The 24,492-nt window shown below is 35.9% G+C and overlaps 2 protein-coding genes and 1 long non-coding RNA gene across 3 annotated transcripts in view; all 3 read right to left on the bottom strand.

The window, feature by feature from the left end:
- The window catches only part of LOC121416262 (semaphorin-1A-like), a 43,967-nt gene extending 22,064 nt beyond the window's left edge, over window positions 1–21,903 (bottom strand). Inside the window, exons 1-8 of the mRNA XM_041609778.1 lie at window positions 21,809–21,903; window positions 12,777–12,891; window positions 10,499–10,638; window positions 9,515–9,589; window positions 8,326–8,448; window positions 7,300–7,438; window positions 6,021–6,155; window positions 5,065–5,189 (exon numbers count right to left, since the gene is read on the bottom strand). Coding sequence (XP_041465712.1) covers window positions 5,065–5,189; window positions 6,021–6,155; window positions 7,300–7,438; window positions 8,326–8,448; window positions 9,515–9,589; window positions 10,499–10,638; window positions 12,777–12,870 — 831 coding nt within the window. The 5' untranslated portion in view covers window positions 12,871–12,891; window positions 21,809–21,903. The remainder of the gene's footprint in view (window positions 1–5,064; window positions 5,190–6,020; window positions 6,156–7,299; window positions 7,439–8,325; window positions 8,449–9,514; window positions 9,590–10,498; window positions 10,639–12,776; window positions 12,892–21,808) is intronic.
- On the bottom strand, window positions 14,675–19,608 carry LOC121416261. The gene is made up of 2 exons (XM_041609777.1): window positions 18,411–19,608; window positions 14,675–17,438 (listed from the first exon to the last, which is right to left on the bottom strand). Exons 1-2 carry the CDS (start codon window positions 19,416–19,418, stop codon window positions 15,462–15,464), a joined length of 2,985 nt encoding a protein of 994 aa, XP_041465711.1. The 5' UTR covers window positions 19,419–19,608; the 3' UTR covers window positions 14,675–15,461.
- Window positions 20,443–21,506, bottom strand: LOC121416263. Its single transcript, XR_005970117.1, has 2 exons — window positions 21,244–21,506; window positions 20,443–20,559 (listed from the first exon to the last, which is right to left on the bottom strand). It is a non-coding gene; the product is annotated as an uncharacterized LOC121416263 (long non-coding RNA).
- Window positions 21,904–24,492: the final 2,589 nt, after the last annotated feature.

The following is a 24,492-nucleotide window of genomic DNA, read 5'->3' as shown; positions in this document are numbered from 1 at the left end:
TTGATTTTTTAGGGAAGTGCTTATCATAAGTTATGGCGCCCTCTAGTGTTGTAGTAAGGTTTTCACTGCATAAAATCCTGAAATGGGGATGATTTTTACATCAATTGACCAAAAATGATGATATATATTACAGGTGATATATTCCTCTGTTGTTGGATTGTATAAAAAGACATATTCATTTCATTTTGTAATCCTTTTTTCCTAATTTTAGTGCCAAAAAAGGGAAAAATAATATTTTGGGGGCAATATTTTACAATTTTGGGGCATTTTTCGTAAAGTCCGCCCCCATATGGTAAAATTTAAAAAACATTGACATCACAACATCATCAAATATTCATTCTCATACACCTCAGACAACTTAAAAATATAATTGGTGAAGAAAAGTGAGAAATAAGGTTGAAAACAATGGATTATCCTATTGGGCTTTGTACATGGCCAATATGGCGCCAAAAATGACCCCCCACAAAGGGAAGGAGGGGTCTGAAAATTTGAACCCCATCGTTTTTGGCCTAAGGGGACCCTATTGAAGCCAAAACAACCAAAAAATCAATTTTGGCACGCTAGTCCTACGGGAGCTGTGTCAGTGACATACCGTACCACACTATATATTTTCTAAGTTATGATGACATTTCAAAAACTTAACCTCAGGTTAAGATTTCGATGTTGATTCCTCCAACATTGTCTAAGTTCATTGACCCTAAATGACCTTTGACCTTGGTCATGTGACATGAAACTCTAATAGGATGTTCAGTAATATTTGATTAACCTTATGATTAACCTTATAAACTTTCAAAGTTATGATGGTAATTCAACAGATACCCCCGATTCGGCCAAAGTTCATTGACCCTAAATGACCTTTGACCTTAATCATGAGACCTGAAACTTGCACAAAATTTTCAGTGATGCTTGATTACTATTATGTCCAAGTTTCATGAATCAGATCCATAAACTTTTAAAGTTATGATGGGAATTCAACAGATATCCCCAATTCGGCCAAAGTTCATTGACCCTAAATGACCTTTGACCTTGGTCATGTGACGTGAAACTCATGCAGGATGTTCAGTGATACTTGATTAACCTTATGGCCAAGTTTTATTAACTAGGTCCATATACTTTCTAAGTTATGACGTCATTTCAAAAACTTAACATCAGGTTAAGATTTGATGTTGACGCCGTCGCCGTCGGAAAAGCGACGCCTATAGTCTCACTTTGCTTCGCAGGTGAGACAAAAATCAAAAGAAACACCCTTTCCTGTACAATAATAATAAAAAAACTCTAGGAAGAAAAAAATTAAAATGACAGCTTGAAAAAAAAAATTGATTATGCTATAAACGCAGTCAATAGGCCTGAACCTTCTAATTTATATCCTAGGTCCCATTGTATTAATATCCTTATTATCAATGTTAATTTTGCAATTGAATGTACAAAAATAAAAGATCAAGCAGATAATAATAATAAAGTTTTCAATGAAAGCTGCCTGGTTTAAAGTACTAGTAACTAAACCATATCATTATCAATGTTTACTTGATAAAAAAATGGAGCAAGATGAAAAAATCTTAATTTAACCCTATCTAGGACAACAATTCGCACAACAGATTTGTCGCGCAAAATTATTTGACCGCGCTGCTCACTGACTTTTTACTTTCAAGTCTTGCGCATCTTTTGAGATCAAATTTTCCACGCCCGGGTACGCAGTTCTGAAATTGCTGAACATTTTGTAAGTGCAGGTCAGACCAATAATTGCTCAAAAACGTGATTTCATGTACAAAGTCAATGCAATAACATGTGTTCTCGACCAAAAATCCTGAATGTACAATTATTTTTTAGTTATGCTGGTCTTAATGATTTTTTTATGCTGCCTTTTTTAATATGATTTCAAAAGAGCCCTCAACAAAGTTCATTAAAGAACAAAGAAAAACAAAAGCCGAGATCTCAAAGGGGGCCCGGCCAAAATACCTCGGCCTAGATAGGGTTAAGATGTAAATTGTAAGCTGAAAATCTGATAGTGGGACCCATTTCAACTGCAATTATAAGAATAACTTGAATGGCATTGAAATTCCAATTTGGGGCATGCACTCGGTAAATAAGATTGTATACTCAATCTGAAAGATAGTAAAAAAAAAATCTAAGACCCAGCGTGATTTGAACCTCTCATCTACTGATTGCCGGTCAGTGACTCTACCACTAGGTCATCACTGGTCCATGGCACAGTCACGGTGACATTGAACAAATACCTCAGAGACTCAGTGGTTGACAGTTGGTTTCTCTTTGAATCCATTATCATTACCACAAGAAGCAGTTATCATTTCTTATACATTCAGTCTATCGTATTTTGTCAAAAAGTCAGGTCAAACATTACGTACTACTGGATGTTGATGTGTACAAAGCATTCAAACATTGGATAGATGGTGCATGGGTGATAAGGTTGAGTTATTTCAATTCAAACTTCATATTCCAGTCACTTGCAAGGCATTGGAAGAATTTACCCATAGCATAATACCCCCCCCCCCCAGAATTACCTTTTTTTACAATATACAAGATATTTTGTGTATTTCTTTGAATCTGGCACTAATTTTCATCAACTTATCAATCAACAGTTTACCCTTTCCTGTCAACACGATAAAATACCACATTAAAATCACTACACATTCAGTTATTTCCTTGTTTGATATTCGATACGTGCAACTTTGCAACCACAATAACGCAAATGAGTGTAATCCATTTTAATGAATTTATTCTTAATTTCTCAAAAGAATCAATTAATCTCACTTTCCATATGTTTGTATATTTCTCAGAGAGCACTTCAAAAGTATAACACTTCACACTTTCTCTAGACTTAAAAAAAACGAGGTCAAATTAACTCTCCATTTTGGCATTAGAAGGCGTTTTCATTTTGGCACTTAGCATGAGGTGGCATGAAACATAATACCAGTGTTCTACTTGTTTGTAGGTTGAGTAGGGTAGAAGCTCGATCAGTTCCTGGAGCACTGTGTAATAATATATTACAAGATACTTGAGAGCTGTCTATAGTCTCGAAGGAAAGTGCAACAACACCAAGGTTATGATCACTACCAAAGAGCTAAAACAACAGTTTATTGACTCTGATTCTTGTTTAATGCCAAAGTACATAGCAACAGTTATGTATTCATTGTAAGTACATAGCAACAAAAAGTATCTACTTGGCAACAAAGTTACAAAAGACCGTGGGAAAACAGAGAGTGAATGTTGATACTGGGGAAGCCATTTTCTCTACTCTCATTACATGCAGAAGGAGTGTTTAATAAATACAACTATTTCTAATTATTCAGATTTGTAACAAAGCAAAATTGCAAATACATGTATTGGGTACGTGTACAATTAGAATATCAAACAGAAATGAAAGGAGTTAAAGAAACCCTGTACAATCGAACCTGTGTTTTAATAGTGGCCACCTGTCTATAGCAGCCGCCTGTCTATAGTGACCACTAAAACTGATTCCTATGGAGGCAGATTGTATGTATACGAACCTGTCTATAGCAGCCACCTGCCTATAGTGACCACTAAAACTGATTCCTATGGAGGCAGATTGTATGTATACGAACCTGTCTATAGCAGCCTCCTGCCTATAATAACCATTTAAACTGATTCCTGTGGAGGCAGGTTGTGTGTCTATAAAGCCCACATTTTGTGTTTCCCTGTGATGGCCACTATAAACATGTTTGTAAACCAGATAAAATGCAGCTAACCCACAGAAGTACAATGTCTCCTCTAAGGGATGCTTTTGCAGTTATTATCCAGAATGCCACCATTTACAAATGGAAAATGGTTAGAAAGAGAAAAAATAACTGAAAAAAATTCATTTTCAGAATATCTTATGATGCCGCTCCTGAGTAATAGCTATTGAATTGGAGCCAATCATTACACATTCGAAATTGGAAATGCGATGAAAATAACAAAATCACTGTTTAAAAGTTGCAAACTAGCAGCTCTTTACACCATACATATATCTTTCATTTGACTCATGTTACAGTGTGATATTGAAAACAAAATTCAAGAGTTCCAAATTGGAGGGGAAAAAGAAGATTAATTTTGGCTTCATGAGAGCTGTGTACTTCTAATGGAATTATTATGTATGCATATTATGCAGTGTTATTTGGTGACTATGATGTGGTAAAACATTGCCTACTGGCACCATATGGATCCCTGTACAAAGCCTATGGGAATCACAGAATACCATTATCAACAGGTTAACCCATTGCCTACTGGAACCAGATGATCCCTGTACAAATCATATAGGAATCACAGATTTCCATCGTAAACAGGTTAACCCATAGCCTACTGGCACCATATGGATCCCTGTACAAAGCCTATAGGAATAACAGAGTTCAGTAGCTAACAAGTTAACTCATTGTCCACTGGAACTGGGTGATCCCCGCACAAAGCATATAGGAATCACAGAATTCCATCGTCAACCCATTGCCTAAAGGCACCAGATGGATCCCTGTACAAAGCCTATAGGAATCACAGAGTTCAATAGCTAACAGGTTAACTCATTGTATACTGGAACTGGGTGATCCCCACCCAAAGCATATAGGAATCACAGAATTCCATTGTCAACCCATTGCCTAGTGGCACCAGGTGATCCCCACACAAAGCCTATAGAAATCCCAGAATACCATTATCAACAGGTTAACCCATTGCCTACTGGAACCAGACGATCCCCACACAAAGCCTATAGGAATCACAGAATACCATTATCAACAGGTTAACCCATTGCCTACTGGAACCAGACGATCCCCACACAAAGCCTATAGGAATCACAGAATACCATTATCAACAGGTTAACCCATTGCCTACTGGAACCAGACGATCCCCACACAAAGCCTATAGGAATCACAGAATACCATTATCAACAGGTTAACCCATTGCCTACTGGAACCAGACGATCCCCACACAAAGCCTATAGGAATCACAGAATACCATTATCAACAGGTTAACCCATTGCCTACTGGAACCAGACGAATCCCCGCACAAAGCCTATGGGAATCATAGAACTCACAAGTCAAAAGGTTAAAGAATACTGACCTTACACACTCTTGCCACCCTGCTGTATACTAGTTTGCCTTGATTAACATGTTCAACAGCCAGCTCTCGGTAGAAGTAGTATACTCGATCTCCAATTACCAATGGCTTACCAACAAAATCAGCCTCTGTATCATTTCAGGAAAAATGTAAATATGAATTCATGAAGCTTTGTGCCATCACATTTTGTAGAATTCACTGTGAAATAAACTGGCAAGATAAATGTTCATTTCATTTCTATCTAGCTATACAATGTTTTGATAAATATTAATAATAATAATAGACAGTTCTTGTATAGCGCATAACACATTATAAATAACGTCTCTATGTGTTTCCAAAGGACTTGGATATTATTACCCTGGCTTTAGCCCCGCAGCCTTTTACAGCACTGGGGCATTTCAAGGAATAAATTCCTGCCAGGTACCCATTCACCTCACCTGGGTTGAGTGCAGCACAATGTGGATAAATTTCTTGCTGAAGGAAACTATGCCATGGCTGGGATTTGAACCCACGACCCTCTGTTTCAAAGTCCGGAGACTAATCCACTGGGCCACAACGCTCCAATTGTTGGTGTTGATGTATTGTAAATACTGTAAATGAATTGTAAATGTTGATGTGAGTGATATGTAGACAAGTGCATTTCTCCCAGAATTTATTTTGCACCATCGGATGGTGATATTTTTTACTGTTTCCCACTTCAGGGGCCTGTTGCTGAAATGTGTTTCAAACACAACTCAAGAAATCAATCACAAGTCACTAATACTTGATTTCATTGGTTGAAAGTGAAGTTGCGTTTGATCGCAACTCTTTCTGGACCTTCATGTCTATGGCATACCGTGTAATAACAGTTACAATCAATTTTATAACATTGTACACCTTCATGTAAACAGGGCAATGACACCAGCTTCCAATAAGCATTAGTTTGCATGACTGCATCAAAGGAACCTTGCATATCTTACCATTGACTGATCTTGAGAAGTAAGATGTAGTATCAAGTCGGTTGGTGAATCCACTATCTGGATACACATCAACCCGAGAGATGGTAGTCTCTGATTTACCATGACTTTGGGAAACTCCTAGGAATAACTGACCATCTGAAATTAAAGTTTAGAAAGAATCACTGTCATGAATATGTCGAGTCTGCATCAGATAAATATAGATCATCTTGAAAAATTTAAGCATTTTTTTTTTTAATCTAAAGTTTAGATCACCAAAGAGTGACTTTTTTACTAGGCAAATCTGAGTCTGCACAGAGCAATGTTTTACCTCCTTTAAAAGAAGGGTATTTGAGGCTTACTACATAAGCCCTGATACTTACTCGGGTAAAAATCATCTGTTGGTATACAGGTGGGAGTGTGCGGGAGTTATTTATTTTTTTCAATTTATTCAGTTATTCATTCAGTTTGAAGAAATAAAGATAAATGAGAGAAGAGAAATTAGAAAGAAAAAAGAAAGAAAACCAAACACATGAGCCGAAGGCCCATAAATATCACATGCACACACATATATGTAAATAGAGAAAAGGAAAGAGCCAGTGAACTGTTTTAAGGTAACTGGTCAAAAATCTGTACCATGGTTTTTGGCAAGAAACCTGTATAATATTATTATTATTATACTACATGTATAATGGCATAATGCATCTTTTCATATCAGCTTTCCTCACATTCTAGATTATTTTGCTTATGATGAATTACAAAATGGCACCCATGCCTATTACTGATGCATGGGCAGCCATGCATCTGGTATGCATGGTTGTGATTTTTTTTTGCCAGAAAATTCCACCATTCCTTGAAAAATATGATACACAGTTTTTTTGTGCATCGGTAGAATTAGTGTGTATGTAGTAACTATGGGAACTAGTCTAAACCCACTCGGCTGCACCTCATGGGTTTAAGTTCCATAGTATTCTCTGATCACAAAACGCACCGATGCACTAAAATCTGTGCATCATTTGTATTATGTGAGAATTGGTTATGAGTGACAGCTTGAATGATTTCTGCAAGAAAGGCCAAGGTCTGACTTTTGACAAGGTACCTTACTTTATTCAGGTATTCTCTTTTGTTTTCTCTTTATGTTCAATGCTGCTTTGTGAACTTCCAATGACCTGATTAGTTCTGATTTTGTAAAATAATTGTTTTAGTATTTCTATTAATTAACATTGAAGAGTAAAATTCAAAAACTGAATACAAAATGGTGATCCAAACTATTAAAACGACTAAAGATGTTCTGTGTACCAACCTGAGTACTGTGAAGTAGCATTAAGTTCCCAGTGTTTTGGTGCAATATTGGTACCATCCACTGTCCCAAGGGGTTGTGATCTACTGAATTGACATGTCCCGTCACCTCTGGGACCGGGACAACTCACTTCTTGCATACCCTGACAAATAGAATTGTAAAGCATTGAAAACACATTGGCCCGTATTATGAAGTCGGTTTAACTTAAACTCGGGTTTAAAGTTGTGGTTTAAGTATGGATAGTCAAATGTTACATAAATTACTAACAGTAGCGATGTAATATTTCACATCATTTGGCGCTCAAATCATTCAATATTGTGTAGGAAGTATAAATATATTATTGTCTTCACCACTGATGAATCAGGAAAGCACAGTAAATATGTATGTTGATCTTTGTCTGTGAAGCTTGCTGTGAGTGTAAGCACTATATGGCAGGTCTTGTATTTTAGCTGAACTGAGACTGTGAATTCCAATTGCCCAAACACGTACAGCTCTCATAATCCCCCCACTCCTTTACATGCATTCTGAAGAGTATGTTAACATATATCTTATTATATCGTCCTTCATCATTCATCATATAGGAAAATCATGGTTGTGCAAAATTGTGAACGAAATACGTCAACAGATGTACAACGGTGTGGACAAAATGTAAGAGTTACAAGTTATTTTCATATTCAAGTTCACAAATTTTACTTATGAACTCAGCAGAGCCCTGAAGAACACTAGCTTCTTTTAATGTCAGCATATTTTGTAAATATCTTGCCTCTTTTATCCCATATTTCTCTTTTTTTTATAAAATGCTATTCACATCCGTTATTTCATTGTGTTGTGCTTCTCGATCTGTTTGTATTCATACGTTTGTTTTTATGGAAACAAATACATAAATCCAACACAACTTGATATCCGGAAAAATCAAAGGTGCATATTTTGGATTTGCACTTGACTTATAATTTTTTTTTCAAATACAACTCTTTCTACTAGAGGCTCCAGAGCATTTAAAGAATTGAAAGCTGATGTAACGGTACTCACAGCACTGTTTCTTGTGAGATTACAGTTATAACATCTTGGATTGAGGGCGTTCGTTCCACACACCAGTAGCATGTTGTTGGAGATTACCTCTGCTATCCTTATGAAGTTAAAACAGTCTCTATCCTGTAAACAAAGGGAGGAGGGGGGGGGTAGTAGACAATCAAGAAGTTATTCATGTATGGATCTGCAGGAGTCGTGGTGAGAAGTGGCCATGGGTACATGGTAAACTGATAGTGACACAAGTCAAAGAAAACAAATAGAAGTACATGCAGTAATTAGAGTCATATCAACAAAGTAGCAGCAGTAAGTGATGAGGAAAAACTACAGACAGTAGTAAAAATAAAGTAATTGTCGTTGTGAAGTAGTTTTAGTAGAATTTTAAGCAGTAGTAATAATAATAATAATAATTGGCATTTATATAGTGCTTTATCAATCTACGACTGTTCAAAGCGCTTCACAATTATTATTACCCGGTCACTGGATTCATAGCATTCCAAGCAGCCTGCTAGGCGCAAACTTGCTAAACCAACCACAATGACGGTTGTTTCCTACCGGTACCCAATTAGCACCTGGGTGAGAGTGGCAAAGTGTGGATTGACGCCTTGCCAAAGGGCGCTAGGCCATGGTGGGATTCGAACACAAGACCCTCTGATTACAAGGCGAGAGTCAGAACCGCTACACCACGGCGCTTCTACATAGTAGTAGGAGTAGTAGTAGTAGCAGTAGTAGTAGTAGTAGTAGTAGTAGTAGTAGTAGTAGTAGTAGTAGTAGTAGTAGTAGTAGTAGTGGTAGTAGTAGTAGTAGTAGTAGTAGTAGTAGTAGTAGTAGTAATAGTAGTAGTAGAAGTAGTATTAGTAGTAGTAGTAGTAGTGGTAGTGGTAGTAGTAGTAGCAGTAGTAGTAGTAGTAGTAGTAGTAGTAGTAGTAGTAGTAGTAGTGGTAGTAGGAGCAGTAGTAATAACTAAGTAATAGTAGTGGTGATAGCAGCAGCAGCAGCAGTAGTAGTAGTAGTAGTAGTAGTAGTAGTAGTAGTAGTAGTAGTAGTAGTAGTAGTAGTAGTAGTAGTAGTAGTAGTAGTAGTTGTAGTAGTAGTAGTAATAGTAGTAGCAGTAGTAGTAGTACATGAAGTAGTAAAAGTAGTATGGTATTAAAGTACTTTTCCTCATCATTAAACACAAGATAAAACTTACCTTTTTAAATGTTGTACGAGTTCGACACTGAATAAATGCATCGCCATTGTCACAAGTTTTGAATTCTTCAACACTCTGATGAAAGTAAAAAAAAAATAAAATCCTAAATCAGAAGCATACATCCTATGGAATGACAGTGAACATGTGTGACTTTATATAACACACATAATAATTTGTTGTATTTCACCAATGTTTATTATAAATTATCTATGATTTACATCAAAATTATACAAATTGACTGAACACTGTTCAAATAAAAAAAGAAGTAGAAATGAATGTCCTTGAAAGATATATTTTACATGTAGGTAACCATTTCAAAATCATAATAAAAACAGATTGGCTATATATACATATATATAAAAGCTGGGTGGAATATATATGTATCTCAAATAATCTCATGAAATTATATCTATGCTTACATTGACTTAAATCAAGGTGATCATATTTATAATTCAAAATAGACTCTTGTCTTGTCGTTTGTTTTTTCCCTTTATACTTTTACTTGGACTTAAGTTTGTAGTCTTTGACTTATTAAAGTTTACAGTCTTCACCATTAATTTCTGTTTGTGGAGATCATCTTTAAAGGCCAAAATAAATCACAGACTGTAATACCAGGGAACACATTACAAAATACAGAGCTGTCAACCTGAACAAGAACATTTCAGTATTATAACAGCTGAAAATCAGTATTTTGGTCAGGAAATCAGTATTCTCATATAAATATTATAGAATAACACATAAAACTGAAACTTCAGAAATGAGTATTTTGCATGAAACCATCAGTACCAGTATCCTCATTATTTATTACTAAATACAGAAAATCTGTACTTTACTTGGCAGCTCTAAATATATACCTCACACATACATATGTAATACAATCTCTATGTACACTAATGTAAAGTCTCGTCTACATGTAGTCCCTATTTATGTGAAAATGAATACCTACAGTGTGAAAACAACACATTTTTCTAAGTAAACCCTTACTTTATGAAGACTGTTTGGATCATTATGATTTAATGTGAGAAGCATTTCTCTTCCTCCGATGAGGGCGCTGTCTGATTCACGATGTAGAATACGAAAACCCATGGTACCAGGTTTAGAATAAACTTTCTCCACTCCGGCAACTGAAACATGAACACAACAATAACAAGAATTAATCACAAGTTTGTTACATAAGAGATGTTTTTTTACATGCATGCAATGAGCTCAAACGGATAATTTGAACATGATCATGTTGCACATTACTGAAATGATTTTCTTCCATGATTTTAAAACATTGGCGAACTGAAATAACAAAATCCTATACTTTAATATCCAAATAAACCTAAAGGTAGAATATTTCATATTACATACCCTATTGTGTATCACAGTCTGTAAACACAAACATTACCAGTTGATTTTTTTATAATCAAACTAGGTAAAATTAAATTGACCTCAGAAATTTTAATCTCAAATAATGATTACAAAAATGCAGTTGTTGAAATATGTATGTAATAGTGAAAAATTGTATCATGCATGAAACTTGCAATGCCTATTGTCTCCATCAGCTCCTTTACTGTGCATTTCCAATTATTGCAAACTTGGGAAAGAATATCATGCACATTTCATGCCCTTCTGAGAATGATCAAGATTGTGATTCAGTGAGCCTGGTTTAGATTATTGAGATTCCCTGGTCAGATCAGAGAATTCCCTGGTCACTCAGATTCTAAATGATCTAAAGGGATTGATATGCTAGACAGTGCAGAAAATACAGTAGTGCTGCATGCAAACTTGGAAAAAGCTGAAAAGCACTGGTCACTGTTGCATAATAGATTGTGTATTTGAAACCATTGAAGCGGTACCCAATAATTTTTTTTACAGTAGTGTGAACATAGAATGAGTTTTTTCTATAAAATCTGCATATTTATTAGGAAAAATTAGAATAAATTCAGCTGTATATCAAAGTTTTTTTTTTTTTTTGGGGGGGGACACACTGTGTTCATGGCTTATGTTGCAAGTTGATTTCTTGGAGACTCTTTCTTTTAATGCATCTTATTCATTCATTCATTCATTCATTAATCCATTCATATATTCATTCATTCACTCATTCATTCACTCATTCATTCATTCATTCACAAATCTATTAATCCATTTATTTATTTATTTATATTCATTTATTTATTTATTAATTTATTGATTTTATTTATTTGTTCTCTACTTGTGGGCTGGTTGACCCTCTTCAGCCACAGGCTGTTTTTCTGAGGGGTCCAGTGGATATGTTTAAAAAATACAATTACATACAATATTCAAACAAATACATACATAAATGAAAAAAAAATCAACAACAAATGTATACATGCATGTACATGTATTCCTAGAAAATGCTTAGGCATGACTATAATTATGAGAAGAAAAACTATATGAAAATATGAAGAAAAAAAAGAATAGTAGGATGGGAGATGTTGGGGGGGGGGTAGCATGCAGTAAGGGGTAATCATAATAAGTGCTGAACTAATAAGCTTCTTCCTAAAGGTAGTAAGAGAAGTTTCATGAGGGATGTGTGATATTAACTTGTTCCATAGCTTTACGCCTTGAAACAAGAAACGTCTTATGCCATATTCACTTTTGGGGCAGTTCAAAGCCAGTTGGTCATTTCCAGACCGTATTTCATATACCGTACAGTGTTTATGAAATGAAGCTATTGTTGATTTATTTTAATGAATACTTTGAATATAACGTCAACATAAATAAATATTGCACAAGAAATGCCAATAAAATGTATGTACCTTTTTACCATTAATAATGGTAAAAAGGTACATACATTTTATTGGCATTTCTTGTGCAATATTATAATTTTTCAAGAACAACTGTCAGTTTTAAAGGCCACAGTCTTAGAATCTCTTGCCAGATGACCTCAAAGAAAGTCAAACTACTCATTCTTTTAGGAGGAAATATAAATTGTATTTACTTAAGTTTGAATATGAATAATTTAATTTTTAATTTATTGCCTTTTATGTTGTTTTAATGTTGTTAGTTTTGTGGTATTATTTTGTATTATTTTTTGAAGTGGGGTAAAATCTGGGATTTACCTTGACAGGCCAATGGCCTTTTGTTTATCCCCCACATCCTCCTCACTTCATCTTTACCATTTCTTTTTATAATGTTATGTATAATCTATAATGTATGTTGTATTTTGTATTGATTTGTAAACTTGATCTTTTGATGTTTTTAAAGAGATGTGAATGAAATTGAATTGAAAATTGAATGTTTGAAAGTTGCTTACCTTCAGGAGGTAGATTAGCAATGATAGGTGTACTGGAATGACTTTGAATTATCAAACATGATAACATCAAAGTACATACAAGCAGCAGCTCCATTGGGGTGTGATGTAGATCTTCCTGTAGTTACAAAACATTGAGGGTTTATTAGAGATTTGATCTTTGGAAGAGAAAAGGGAATTGGACTCTGTGAATTGAGTTGCACAAGGCGAATAGATAAATCAGAGATGTCATGTAGAATATAAGAGGCCTATGTTCATTTCAGCAGGCCTATATGGCAAAACTAGAAACATCACTGAATGCAGCAAATTATAATAATAATATCATAATTTTGAGACCGAGTGATAGAAGCGTGGAAAAGAAGTGAAACTTTGTGAAATGTAAGTTAACAATACTTTTTAAATGAAATAAAGGTCATAACTCACAGTGACAAATTGTGTACAACGGATAGCGGAGCGTGAACGCTAGCAGTCGTGTACATTTTTGCTTATTACATGACGTCATCCAGCCACTGCCGAGAGCCAATTTATAAATGAAAATATAGGAAGCATGCGCAGTGCAGCCTTCCATTTCCCCACACAGTATTCCACCAAAACAAGCGTGCAATTCTCAATCACCTCGTACCAAAATCAACCTAGAATTTCACTTTCCTATATTTTATATGAATTATGAAAGGTATTCTCGGAGGATCTATCTTCTCACCGATACCACACAGGTAAGCGAATTGTCAAAATCTTATGAATTAGCGTCGATTTGGCATCGTGTTCATTGGAATTTGTAGTCTATCGCAACGTGCAAAAAGTCAATTGGCTTCCGAGTTTCGGAGCGTCGCGTGAGTGAGTATGCATGAAATTGCAGATTTTCGATCGATACCTGAGCGATCCGATCACGAACCAAAACCATTTCCTGCGTACACAATGTGACCGTATATATCGTTATCGATACTTCCGCACGCAGTCCGAAGGAATTATTTTGGCGACCACATGGTCATGACGTGATCTGCGCGATTGACCAATCAGCGGTCTCCGAATCCCTGTGCGGAGATGATCTTTCCGTTGTACACAGTCTATGGATGATTTTTCGTTGTGTAACTTGTGAATGTTGTTACACAAGTTTTGTTTTACACGGTACAAACTACCGGTATATAGATCTATGCCACTCAGTTAGGTACGCCACTGATAATTAAAATCTTCATCCAAATCTGTTGAAACTTACCTCAACATAAAGAAAATGTGTCACACATTACGATGATGCATTGATTATGACATATGATGAAGAATAACTCAAGTTATGATTTTTTAAAAAAATGATTTCTAAGTATTGTCCATTCCGAACGAATTGTCGACCATCGAGTATAACTCACCACCGCGCATGCGCATTCGGGGATTGCCAATTCGGGGTGGAGATTTTACATCGCGCATTTCGCGCTTCTTGCGGCATGATGACGAAGCGTAAGTGCGCATCATTTGTGAATGAGATTGGTCATTTTCGCGGCGCTCATAAATATGCATGTGCGTTTGTGATACGCATATTTGTTGTTTTGCAAGGATTGAGCGCCGGGTTTGTTGTTTTGCTGATCAGCTGGAGCAGACAGCTGATGATCGCTGGCATTGCAATAAGGCGTGTATTACCAACCTGGCACAGTGTGCTGTGCATGACGATTGATACTTGAAGTTAATTTGACATGTTTTAACTAGATTATCTGAATTACAGTGCACAATTACGACATGGAAGACCATTGGGATGGATATCAAATATGTGAGTTGATAACATTGGTTTTGCAGCTTTCTTTTTTCAAGTTTTTAGATCGAGAATTTTTTCTTTCATTTTATTTTTAATCATCATTTCTTGTTTCTTGTCTGTCCACTGTATAATTATAGATGTTAAATTTTTCCCTCCACCACTGATGCTTGAAAGTATGAAACAGAAGAATGCACCCACCCCTTTCATCCTTTCTCTTGATCCCTAACAATAACATTAAAAAGGACAAGAAACATAAGATATGGTTTTGACAAGCTATTGATGTCTTTTTTTTTTTAGGGAGTGGGGGATGATGTAATTCCTTTTTTCTAATCCTCACTTGATATCCTTGCCTTTACATGATTTCCTATGCATGCTCAATCCTTTAAACTTCACACAATTTTAAAATATTTTTACAGATCCATAGTACGCCATATACAGAACTTTTTTTAAAGGAGCTAGTCAATCGTACTCGGCTGATGAATGCCACAAATTTCAACTTTATTATCATTAATTTTTATTAATTTTGTTATAATTATGAATATTGTTTTTATTCTGTCAATTTACGTTTTCTTGATTTTTCTTCCTAAACTATCTTTTTATATTTTTAAAATTATGTCCAATCAAAATGCAATATCAATTTCTCCCATTAACTGACATTCTAGATTGACTTGGCTATGGATAAAAAATATGTGGCAATATTCAAAGTAGACTATTAAACATGTGAGAAATTTCGACTTACCTTTCTGTTGTATTTTTTTCTCAGGGCTAAATTTGATTGCTCTTCTGCATCCAATGGCACCAACAACAGTATTATCAGAAATGCAACAAACCTTCATCTTTATTGGACTCCTCCATGTACAGTACGAATATAAAAAGCGGTATCCTTCCCAATAGTCTCAACGTTGCATGCAGGTTGGGAAACATGATGGTAAGATGTATAATGTTTACTATATAAATATAAAGTCAGAAGAAAGCAGGTCACATGCCACTTCTGCTCTTGTCATGTAATTTGTCTCTTCCTGACCATCATAAATTATGCTGTATTCCTCTTCGCTTTCATTGTATTTTTCAATATGTCCAGTCCACCATTTCTCTACACCACTTTCCTCTTCTTCCCATTTCTGTTTGAACATTTTCTTTAGAATGACTTCAGGGTTATGCATTATCTCAACAACTGTAGGATGCATACATTCCTTCTCAATCTCTTGTGTTAGGATGGACTTGAGTTCATCTACACAGCATTTCGATAATGCATGTTTGGATTTGATGTTGTTTACACATTCATAAAATCTGATTTGAGCTGTGAGCATCTTTTTTTGTTTTGTAACCGATTTGTCTTTGATTACTGTAAGTCCATCTGCTGTCCTAACGAGACCCTCTCTGATTACCTCCTCTATGATGTTCTCAAGTTTGTCTCTCTGTTTTGTTTCCTTTTCTGTGAGTTCCTTTCTCCTCATTTTGTTCCTCTCCTGTACTAACTTTACAACAATTTGTTTTTGTTTTTGCTCCTCTAGCCTCACATTTTTCCCCATTTTCATTGCATTCATTATTTTGTTTTCTCTTTCATCTACAGGAAATTTTTGTAGCCAGGAGGCTGTATCATTTGATGAAAACATCAGTTTGGATTCGACCTTACCCACAGAAATGTTAGGGGCCCTATGAAGCATTGCATCCGCTCTGCCAAACTGCCTCTCACCCGAGATATTTGTAGAACTACACGATGCACTTTCTGCAGCAAGTTCCATGCTTGGATTCCAGAATCTGCCTCCTATCAATTGTGATTCCAGCTGCCTGGTGCTCACTTCAATACATGCTTCCATCATCCCTGACAGTAGTCCTAGGAGTTCTGTTCTGATGTCATTGCCAGGCTTGGGGAGGCATCTTTCCGAAGTAGATGGATACTCATGAAAAGCTGATGTATTCGGGTTCAACATATCAGAAGGGTCTAGCTGCCACTCTCTAAAATGGTTTACTGCTTCTTGATAGCTCCTGTTTGTTTCAAGAATGCTGGTGGCATCGTTAATCATTCGCATCCATGGATGTGCTATCACTCTACCTACAGTGGCTAGTGCATGGAGAGCGGTTTGAATCTGTTGTGATGAGATGTATTGTAGTATTACTGATTGGAGATCATTTGTGGGTTTGTTTACTTTGGTGAAATATTCGTGAATATAGGGTGTCATAACTAAAATACATGAAGAACAGTCAAATAAAATATTGAATCTGTTTCCAACCCATCTCGGGATGGAATAGATGGGGCATCCTGCCGATTTCAAGAATGCCGCGAGTTCAGTGCAGCATCCCGTTTGTTGATTGTGGAAGAGGTCTGTAAACTTTCTCACAAAACATGTAACTAAGCTCTCACCTTTCTTTCTGTATAACCTGTTAAACTGTTCTCTGAAATATTTCTCTTGTTGTACTAGTACCTTGTCACAAGCTTTCCCTATGGTGTCGAGTGGATGCATGCCACATCTAAAACTATTTAATTTGGTTTCATTGATTTCCTCAAGTTTTCTATCTATACAATTGTTAACAGTGGCTCTATCAGTCATTGTGTTCGATACCGACTTGAATACTTGTGGATTGATTTGTGACATTGATTGTTTTATTGAATTAACGTAATCACTGCTTGACCCTCCAGCTTGTTGCTTAAGTCCTACAAGATAGCAATTCTTGGTTGACTGAACTTCGCATTCAACGAGATGGCCAACTCTTTTCTTAGTTGTTCCATCGTACTTCAATGTTGTGTTGTGTTCATCACCGAGTTCCTCATTAACTTGTTGCCGAGCAAGACTTTTCATCTCTGATGCGAATTGTGACTGAGTTTGGCGGGATGGTAGAGGGCCAGAAAATTCGACATTACATAAAGTTGTACCAACAATCTCCATAGCTTTGCTGACTTTTTCCTCCGAAACCCCTATGTTCTGTGAATACATAATTATGAAATAAGCAAAATAATTCAGAGATTTACTAACACCTACTAATGAGGAACTAAATTCTAAACTAGGGGCGGATCCAGGAATTTCCAAGAAAAAAAAACCTTTTCGCTACTGATTGTCAAGTATTTATTTCACCAAAATAAATTATAAGCAAAAATATGGTCATCACTTGCATATTTACGGTAATTTGAACAAGTTTTAGGGCTACTATTTTGATACTCTAATCGTAGAAAGTTATGTATAAAAATGTTTATAAACTCAATTTTCTATGCCAATGTTAGGTAAATTGGTTGTTTGCTGTAGGGGTGGTTACAGTATCTATCAAGGTGGGGGCACTTTTTCAGAAAAATTGAAACGAAACCAGCAAAAAAAAAGGTAGCTCTTGGTTTTTTTTTTTTTTTTTTTGGGGGGGGTGGCAGCAGATGTGCTCTCAATTGGATCCGCCACTGTTTCGCGGTTAAAACATGAAACAGGGGCCGGGGGGAGGGGTGGGCTGGGTTTCAGCCCCTCCCCCTCACACTTTTTTCCATAACCATGTACAAAAACGTAAAAATGGCCATATGATTGTGATTTTTAGCATGGTTACCCCCCCCCCACTTTGAAAAACATTCCACGGCCCCTGTAAAAAGCATTTAAACTACCGAGGAGGGGTGTGTCGTAATTTTGATACATAACTGCAAGTACAAAGATGTCATTTATTTCTGCAAGCTCGATCTCCTTTAAATACCGGTAGTCATTTATTGGATCTAATCGGGGTGGGGGGATGGGTACTCAGAGTTGCTTATAATTTGGAAAATTTCAGCAGTAGTAATATTTACAAGGGGGGTTCTTGACAAAATAAGTACAAATGCTTTATAACCTGGGTGACCCCCCCCCCCCCTCCATTTCAAAATGTTGCCATGTTGTACTGAATATATTTGAACTTAAAACATAATTATTTATCATTCTATTTCTAACCTGTAGATAATATGAAGTCTCCCTTATCTCGGGGGTGAAGGAATGTCCTTGTTTGGTGGGTATTTTCCTACGTTTCCGCGTCCTGCATTCTATGTCTTGTTTAAGTTCATCTAATTCTCGTTGCAGCTTGTTGATGAGTCTTGTGTTTTTTATTACTCTTATCTTCTTCCTTCCTTCATGTGCTTGTTTCCTTAACATGTAATTCTTTCTTTGTTCACACTTAAGCTTCATCATTAGTTTGCTTATCATGGTGTCTTTGTTTTTCACCTTTTTTTGAGCTTTTTTACATTTCTTTTTCCAACTGTTTCTGCTCTTCTGCAGTCTCTTAATTGTTTCTTGAACCCTTCTCTTTCCCCCTCTGACACTACCTAATGTTGATGCATATTCTTCAACTTCATTCTGATGTTTTTTAAGCTGTTGTTCAAGGTTGAACACTTTTTCCTTCAGTAACATTACATCTTCATTCCTTGGATTTGGCCGAGAAACATGAAGAGTAGGGACTGTTGGAGTTGCAGGTACTTGAAGAGAGGCTGTTGGAAGGGTAGGTTTTCTTTTGGGAATGTTGAATTGGGTGGTACAGAAGTTATTGAATACACATTTATTTTTACTATTCTTTTGGAGTTTCCTGTACTTCTGCTGGCATCTATTCACTGACAGGCGTAGAGTTGGGATAGAGATGTTTGTTGAAAATTTCTCGTTCAGGATATCAGCAAATGCAGACCAGGAAAAATCTTTATCTATTTGCTGTAAGACCTGTACGACAAGTTGATTGGTGAATGCAGAGGGTGGGAGTCCTCGAAGTTTTCCCTCAGGACTGCTATTATTGGCCATGGTGTTATAAAAAGCCAACAATTTAGTTAATAATTTTCCTGTAATGAACATATAAATGTAGTTGGACAGTACACGTATACCAAAATCACTTGTACAGAAAGTATCAGTCATCTCCCAGCTAAAGTTGTGATGAACTAGCATATTTAATAGATTTCTTATATTCATAACATTCGTCATTCCAGTTCTTAATTGATATTTCAAGTTTAATAAATCACTTTACATGCATCATATTGAGCTGTACACTGAATCTTGCCTCATATCATTTGGGTTCATCTCTACATAATAACCACCCCCCAGCAAAAAAAAATGAAAATCTAATAATATAGAGCTGCAGGCAGTAGCGTACCTAGGATTTTCCACAGGGGGGGGGGGGTGGGCAAAATCATGGGCTCAAAAATTTAACAAGCAAAATAAACATGATACAAAGGTTTTCAACCACAAATAAAGGATTTCGTACCAGACACGCAAAAAAAAATGAAGGGTCCTCATCAGATTATAAAGTACATTTTGCAACAAAAAAAGGTCTTAAACCTATGAGGGGGGCAATGACATGTGCCCCCCCCCCATAGGTACGCTATTGGCTGCAGGTCCACCCACCCATCTGTATCAACCATTACCTCCATAATAATGTACATTTATATAGCGCTATTACAGTAGTTTCTAAGCGCAATGAGAATACCTATTTTTTTATTTTGAGCAACTTCATTAATACTGTTAAAATACCCAATTTATATTTTATGTGGAGTTAATGTAACCAATGCCAACAAGGAAAAAAAATAAATGAATACTTTCATATGTCAGTGCGGATTTGTAATTTCTTTTTAAAATTATTTTTAACATTCAGATCTGTATGTGTATCCTTTTTAACACTACGTTCCTTCTCTTCTCTACTGCATGTGGAAAATGTTTTTTCCCATACTTCCTTAAATAAACCATGAAAAAATTACATAAATCTAAATAAAAATATTTAAACAGACATGCAAGAAAAAAAGTGTTAGTTTGTTGTGATTGAAAATGTTAGAAGACAGTGCAGGGGGAGGGATGAGATAAATCAATTGTTTCTTTCTTGTCAATTTAAAAGCTGCAATTCACATTTGTGAATTATTAAGTAGTAGGTAGAAAAATTGAATGGAATGCAGGATCGCCAAGAACGAAGCCCAGAGCCAGAGGGAGAGGTGAGGTTGGTTTTTTTAAGGCGGCATCTTGGAACCACAGATATTCGACGGCTCAGCCCCAGTCTGTTCATTGTTGGGCCCCTCGACTTCCAGGCTTCAGATCAGTAAGTATTGCCATGTTCAAATGGAGATAAGAAATTAATCTGAATGAAAATAAAAATATGAAAACAAAAGAAAAAATAAATAATAAATTAAATTAGATCTAGGCCACTCATTTTTTAAAATAATAAAAATTAAGGTCTTGTAAAAAGAAATCATGTCATGAATTTTCAACAGAATATGATCAAGTAATAAATGAAGACGAAAATAAATTGCCTAAAATTTGGTTCGAGAAGATTCAGAAAGTTTGCGTGTTTTGCCATTTTTTTTCAGTATTCTATTCAATCAAAATAAATGTGTGAGTGTCAGTGTAAGATATATTTCTGATTTCTACATTTGTGTCTGTGGTTTTGAATTCCTAATTTATAAAAAGGAAAAAGTTTTTTTTCAATCAAAGAAATACCAGACATATCACGGTAAACGGTCTGCTACACAAATTCCAATGCGCAGGACTACACACCGCGGGCAACCAAAAACCCTAGCAGCCGCCGTCAATTAGCCCGCGAAACGCGTCGCCAAACTTAAAAAAAAATCCCGCGAAACAAATAGCAAGGGCGTTTAACACTCGGCCGTGGCAAATGGTGGCAAGAAATGCTGCCATGAATGAGGTATGAAATCAAAGCTTACGACTTCAATTTTCGAGTAGCATATGTACTTTTAGCGTAATATGTCTGATAATTCCATTAAAATAACATACAATGATGATTTGATGCATAAACTGTACTTACAGACTGTTTTAGTGCAATTTTTGTTCCGATCTCGATCCTCCGTCGCAGGAGCTCACCGTACAGTATAGCTGAATACATTGGGAAGATGATGTCATCGTTTTCATTCCCATTGATATACGTTTACTATCCTAGACAGGAGACTCAAATAGGGCTTGCCGTTATTGCTCGCACCGGCCCCCGAAGCAGCTTGTCGCCATTTTCGTACGCGAAAATGATGACACGAAAATCGCGCCCTCTCGCGCTAGAGTAGCGTACCTATCTCAGTATCAGAGTGAGTTTTGTACCTTGTTGATGTTCGGGTAAGTGTAGCGGTAGTGAAGTGGAATGGCGCCTACATGAACATCGCTTGAGGTAATCATAAGTTCATAACCTGGCTTGTTGTTAGAATGAGTGGGTCTAACGTTTAACTTACACAGAATGAAGTAGGTGGGACAACACGATTATAAATGGCGAGAAAACAATCGGGTACAACATCATACAAACAGTATTTCAGAAGAAATTCCACTGTATAACCGACAGAAAATGTCGAGTAATATAATATCATAAAGTTAATACTGAAACCTACCAAAATCTCTAAGTATGATGCTCTTAGTTTTACAAACACATCAAGTGTGATCGTCAGTTCCCGTTCCGCATCAACAATGACGTCACGCCAATGGCTCGCTCGATGCACGGACGACGTACACTAAAAAAAAAAATGTTGGTCAATCATATAGGCGGATCCGGGGGCGAGCCCCCCCCCCCTGTTGCAAAATTAAAAAGGGGGAAGAAATAAAAAAAGGGAAAAGAGAGAACAAAGAAGAGGACAAATATAAGAGCAGGATCCAGTGAAAGAAATAAGATAAGGGGAAGACTTGGAAAAAAAAAATCATTATGTCATTATTTTGTTTTATTTACAATTTAATTTTTACAAATTGAGTGCTTTGAAAAATGTCAGTTTTATTGTCTGAATATAGATTCTATCTGCTCGCTCGGAAAATTTGATTTGTCAGGTAGCCGTATTTTCGTGTATTCCATAAAGTTCTCAAATATCCCAATTCAGGTCTGATTGTCAAAAAGTGTCAGCTATAGCGCTGCACGCTCGCATGTTGATGAGTGTTTATCTCAATATTAAATATTTAACAAACCTAAAAATAATCCCCATTTCATGACAGTCTATCAAAAATTTCGGCTCGAAATTTGCACTCGCATTATCAACTCCTGCTTCTTTTTCATAATTACAAAAGTGCTTAAAATGTCAATTTTTCAGGCAATAATATCAACATATTTCGTGCTCTCATAGGCTTATTAAATTAATTGATAAGATATTAATTCAACAATTAATTTGCCCTTTTTTCAGAATGGAATATCAACAAGTTGCATCTCGCGCTTATAAAGAAGAAGGAAGATAGTCATCATGTCAAAAAAGCAATAATAATGAAAAGTACTAGCTCTTTGCTATTAAAAAATAAATTGCGATCCATATCTACCTCATATTTTCCTGCAAATTTGCTTGAAATATAGAGCTTAAATTGGCCTCCATTTCAGATTAGAATATAAAATATTTTAAACAAATTTAGCTCGCGCTTCGCGCTCCCACTATTCATGTAAGGCTAATGAGATTATATTATATTTAGTTAAACGAATAAAGCTAAGAAGTGACTACTAGGACTACCCCTTCAAAGAAACAAACAAAAATCAGCTTCGAGTGGTGCCTATCGGGGAGAATATGGCTGAAGAACTTTCCGCCCCCCCCCCCCCCTCATTGACGAAGGCTGGATCTACCCCTGTATTATGTAAGTTTTAACTGAAAATTGAAATATTACAAACTTGTATAAAATTATTGAAATGGCTGCAGTCGCCATGAAGTTATTGCAATAGATTTGTATTGAATAGGTCATTTATACCACAGCTTTCCATGGTGATTCCACATTGGACTGATAAAAAAGAGCAAGAATGAAAAAACATCGAAAAAGAATTTATTTATGGGAATTATGCTAATATGTCAAAGTTATCTCTTATTTGTCATATCTCTCATGAATTTATTTTTCATCAGCAATGAACTTACGCTTATACATACGTTGCATATTCATCTGTCCTTTCAGAAATTGCAAGAAATGGATATCTTGACCCTAAAACTTGAGTTGGAGAAGAAAAACTTGCCGGCCTATCAAAATTTACCCCTTCTATTCATTTAATTGCCCAAATCTATGAAACAAGATTTGAAACCACTGAACTACTAATAAGTATTTACTTGTATTTTTAATGTTATTATTTGGGCATGCAATTCCATGCTTTAGCGGGACTGTTTCCAGTCTTAGGAGATGTTGCCAAAATATTTGCTCTTAAGCAGATGCAAATTTACAAGTATAGACTTAAACTAGTAGCAAATCAATCTATGCTTGTTGATACAAGGGCCAGACCAAGTTGCATTTAGTTTTTTTTTTTTTTTAGTAATCTTTTATTCTCTTCTCTCATAAAACACAATTGAACATAGTAAAATATAACGTTCATTACAAAGTTTGATTTGAACTTACAAATATTATGGTTACATTTGACAATTCTTAACAAAAAAGAATTTAAACAATGTCATAAATAAATTCTAAATCAATTCAATTTGTTGTAAGTGTCTGATGTACATTCTTTTCTCTTACATTTTTATATATACATAATACATATGTTAATTGAAGCGAAAAAAAAGTACAGCCTAAAATCAAATTATTCACCATTTATCACAAAGAAAACTCTGTAAAGAAACCTGTAAGTTTATTAAAATATGGGATTTATGAGAGAAGAATTACTATTGATAATCTTCGGACCTTCCCGCACACTCACATCCCACCCCCATCACACTCAAACCGATTCACGCACAAACACCCCCTGCCCACACACCCTTACACACACACACACCCGCACACATACCCTCACACACACATACCTCCACCAGATCAAATGCATTTCATCTGTCCGCATAAGTGTTAAGGCAGCTGTCATGAAAATAAGTGCATATCATGCATTAATTAAAAACAAAAACAAATGGATTCTGAGTGCCTCGTCATCGTGAAGTGTGAAAGTTGTCCCACTTCCTCAGGTGACCGGATAATTTTCCACGTGCCTCTGCTATTCTTTTTTCCTCCTTTTCATTTTCCAATATCTTTTTCCTTATCTCTTGAGGGGTTGGGGGTCTTCTTTTAGCCTTACTATACTCAAAGATCATAAATTTGATTAGAAAGATAATATGATTTAGTAATTGTTCCTTCCCTATATCAA

The sequence above is a fragment of the Lytechinus variegatus genome, chromosome 5, assembly GCF_018143015.1.
Source record: "Lytechinus variegatus isolate NC3 chromosome 5, Lvar_3.0, whole genome shotgun sequence".
Classification (NCBI taxonomy): Eukaryota; Metazoa; Echinodermata; class Echinoidea; order Temnopleuroida; family Toxopneustidae; genus Lytechinus; species Lytechinus variegatus.
This window is presented reverse-complemented; position numbering and strand designations above follow the sequence as displayed.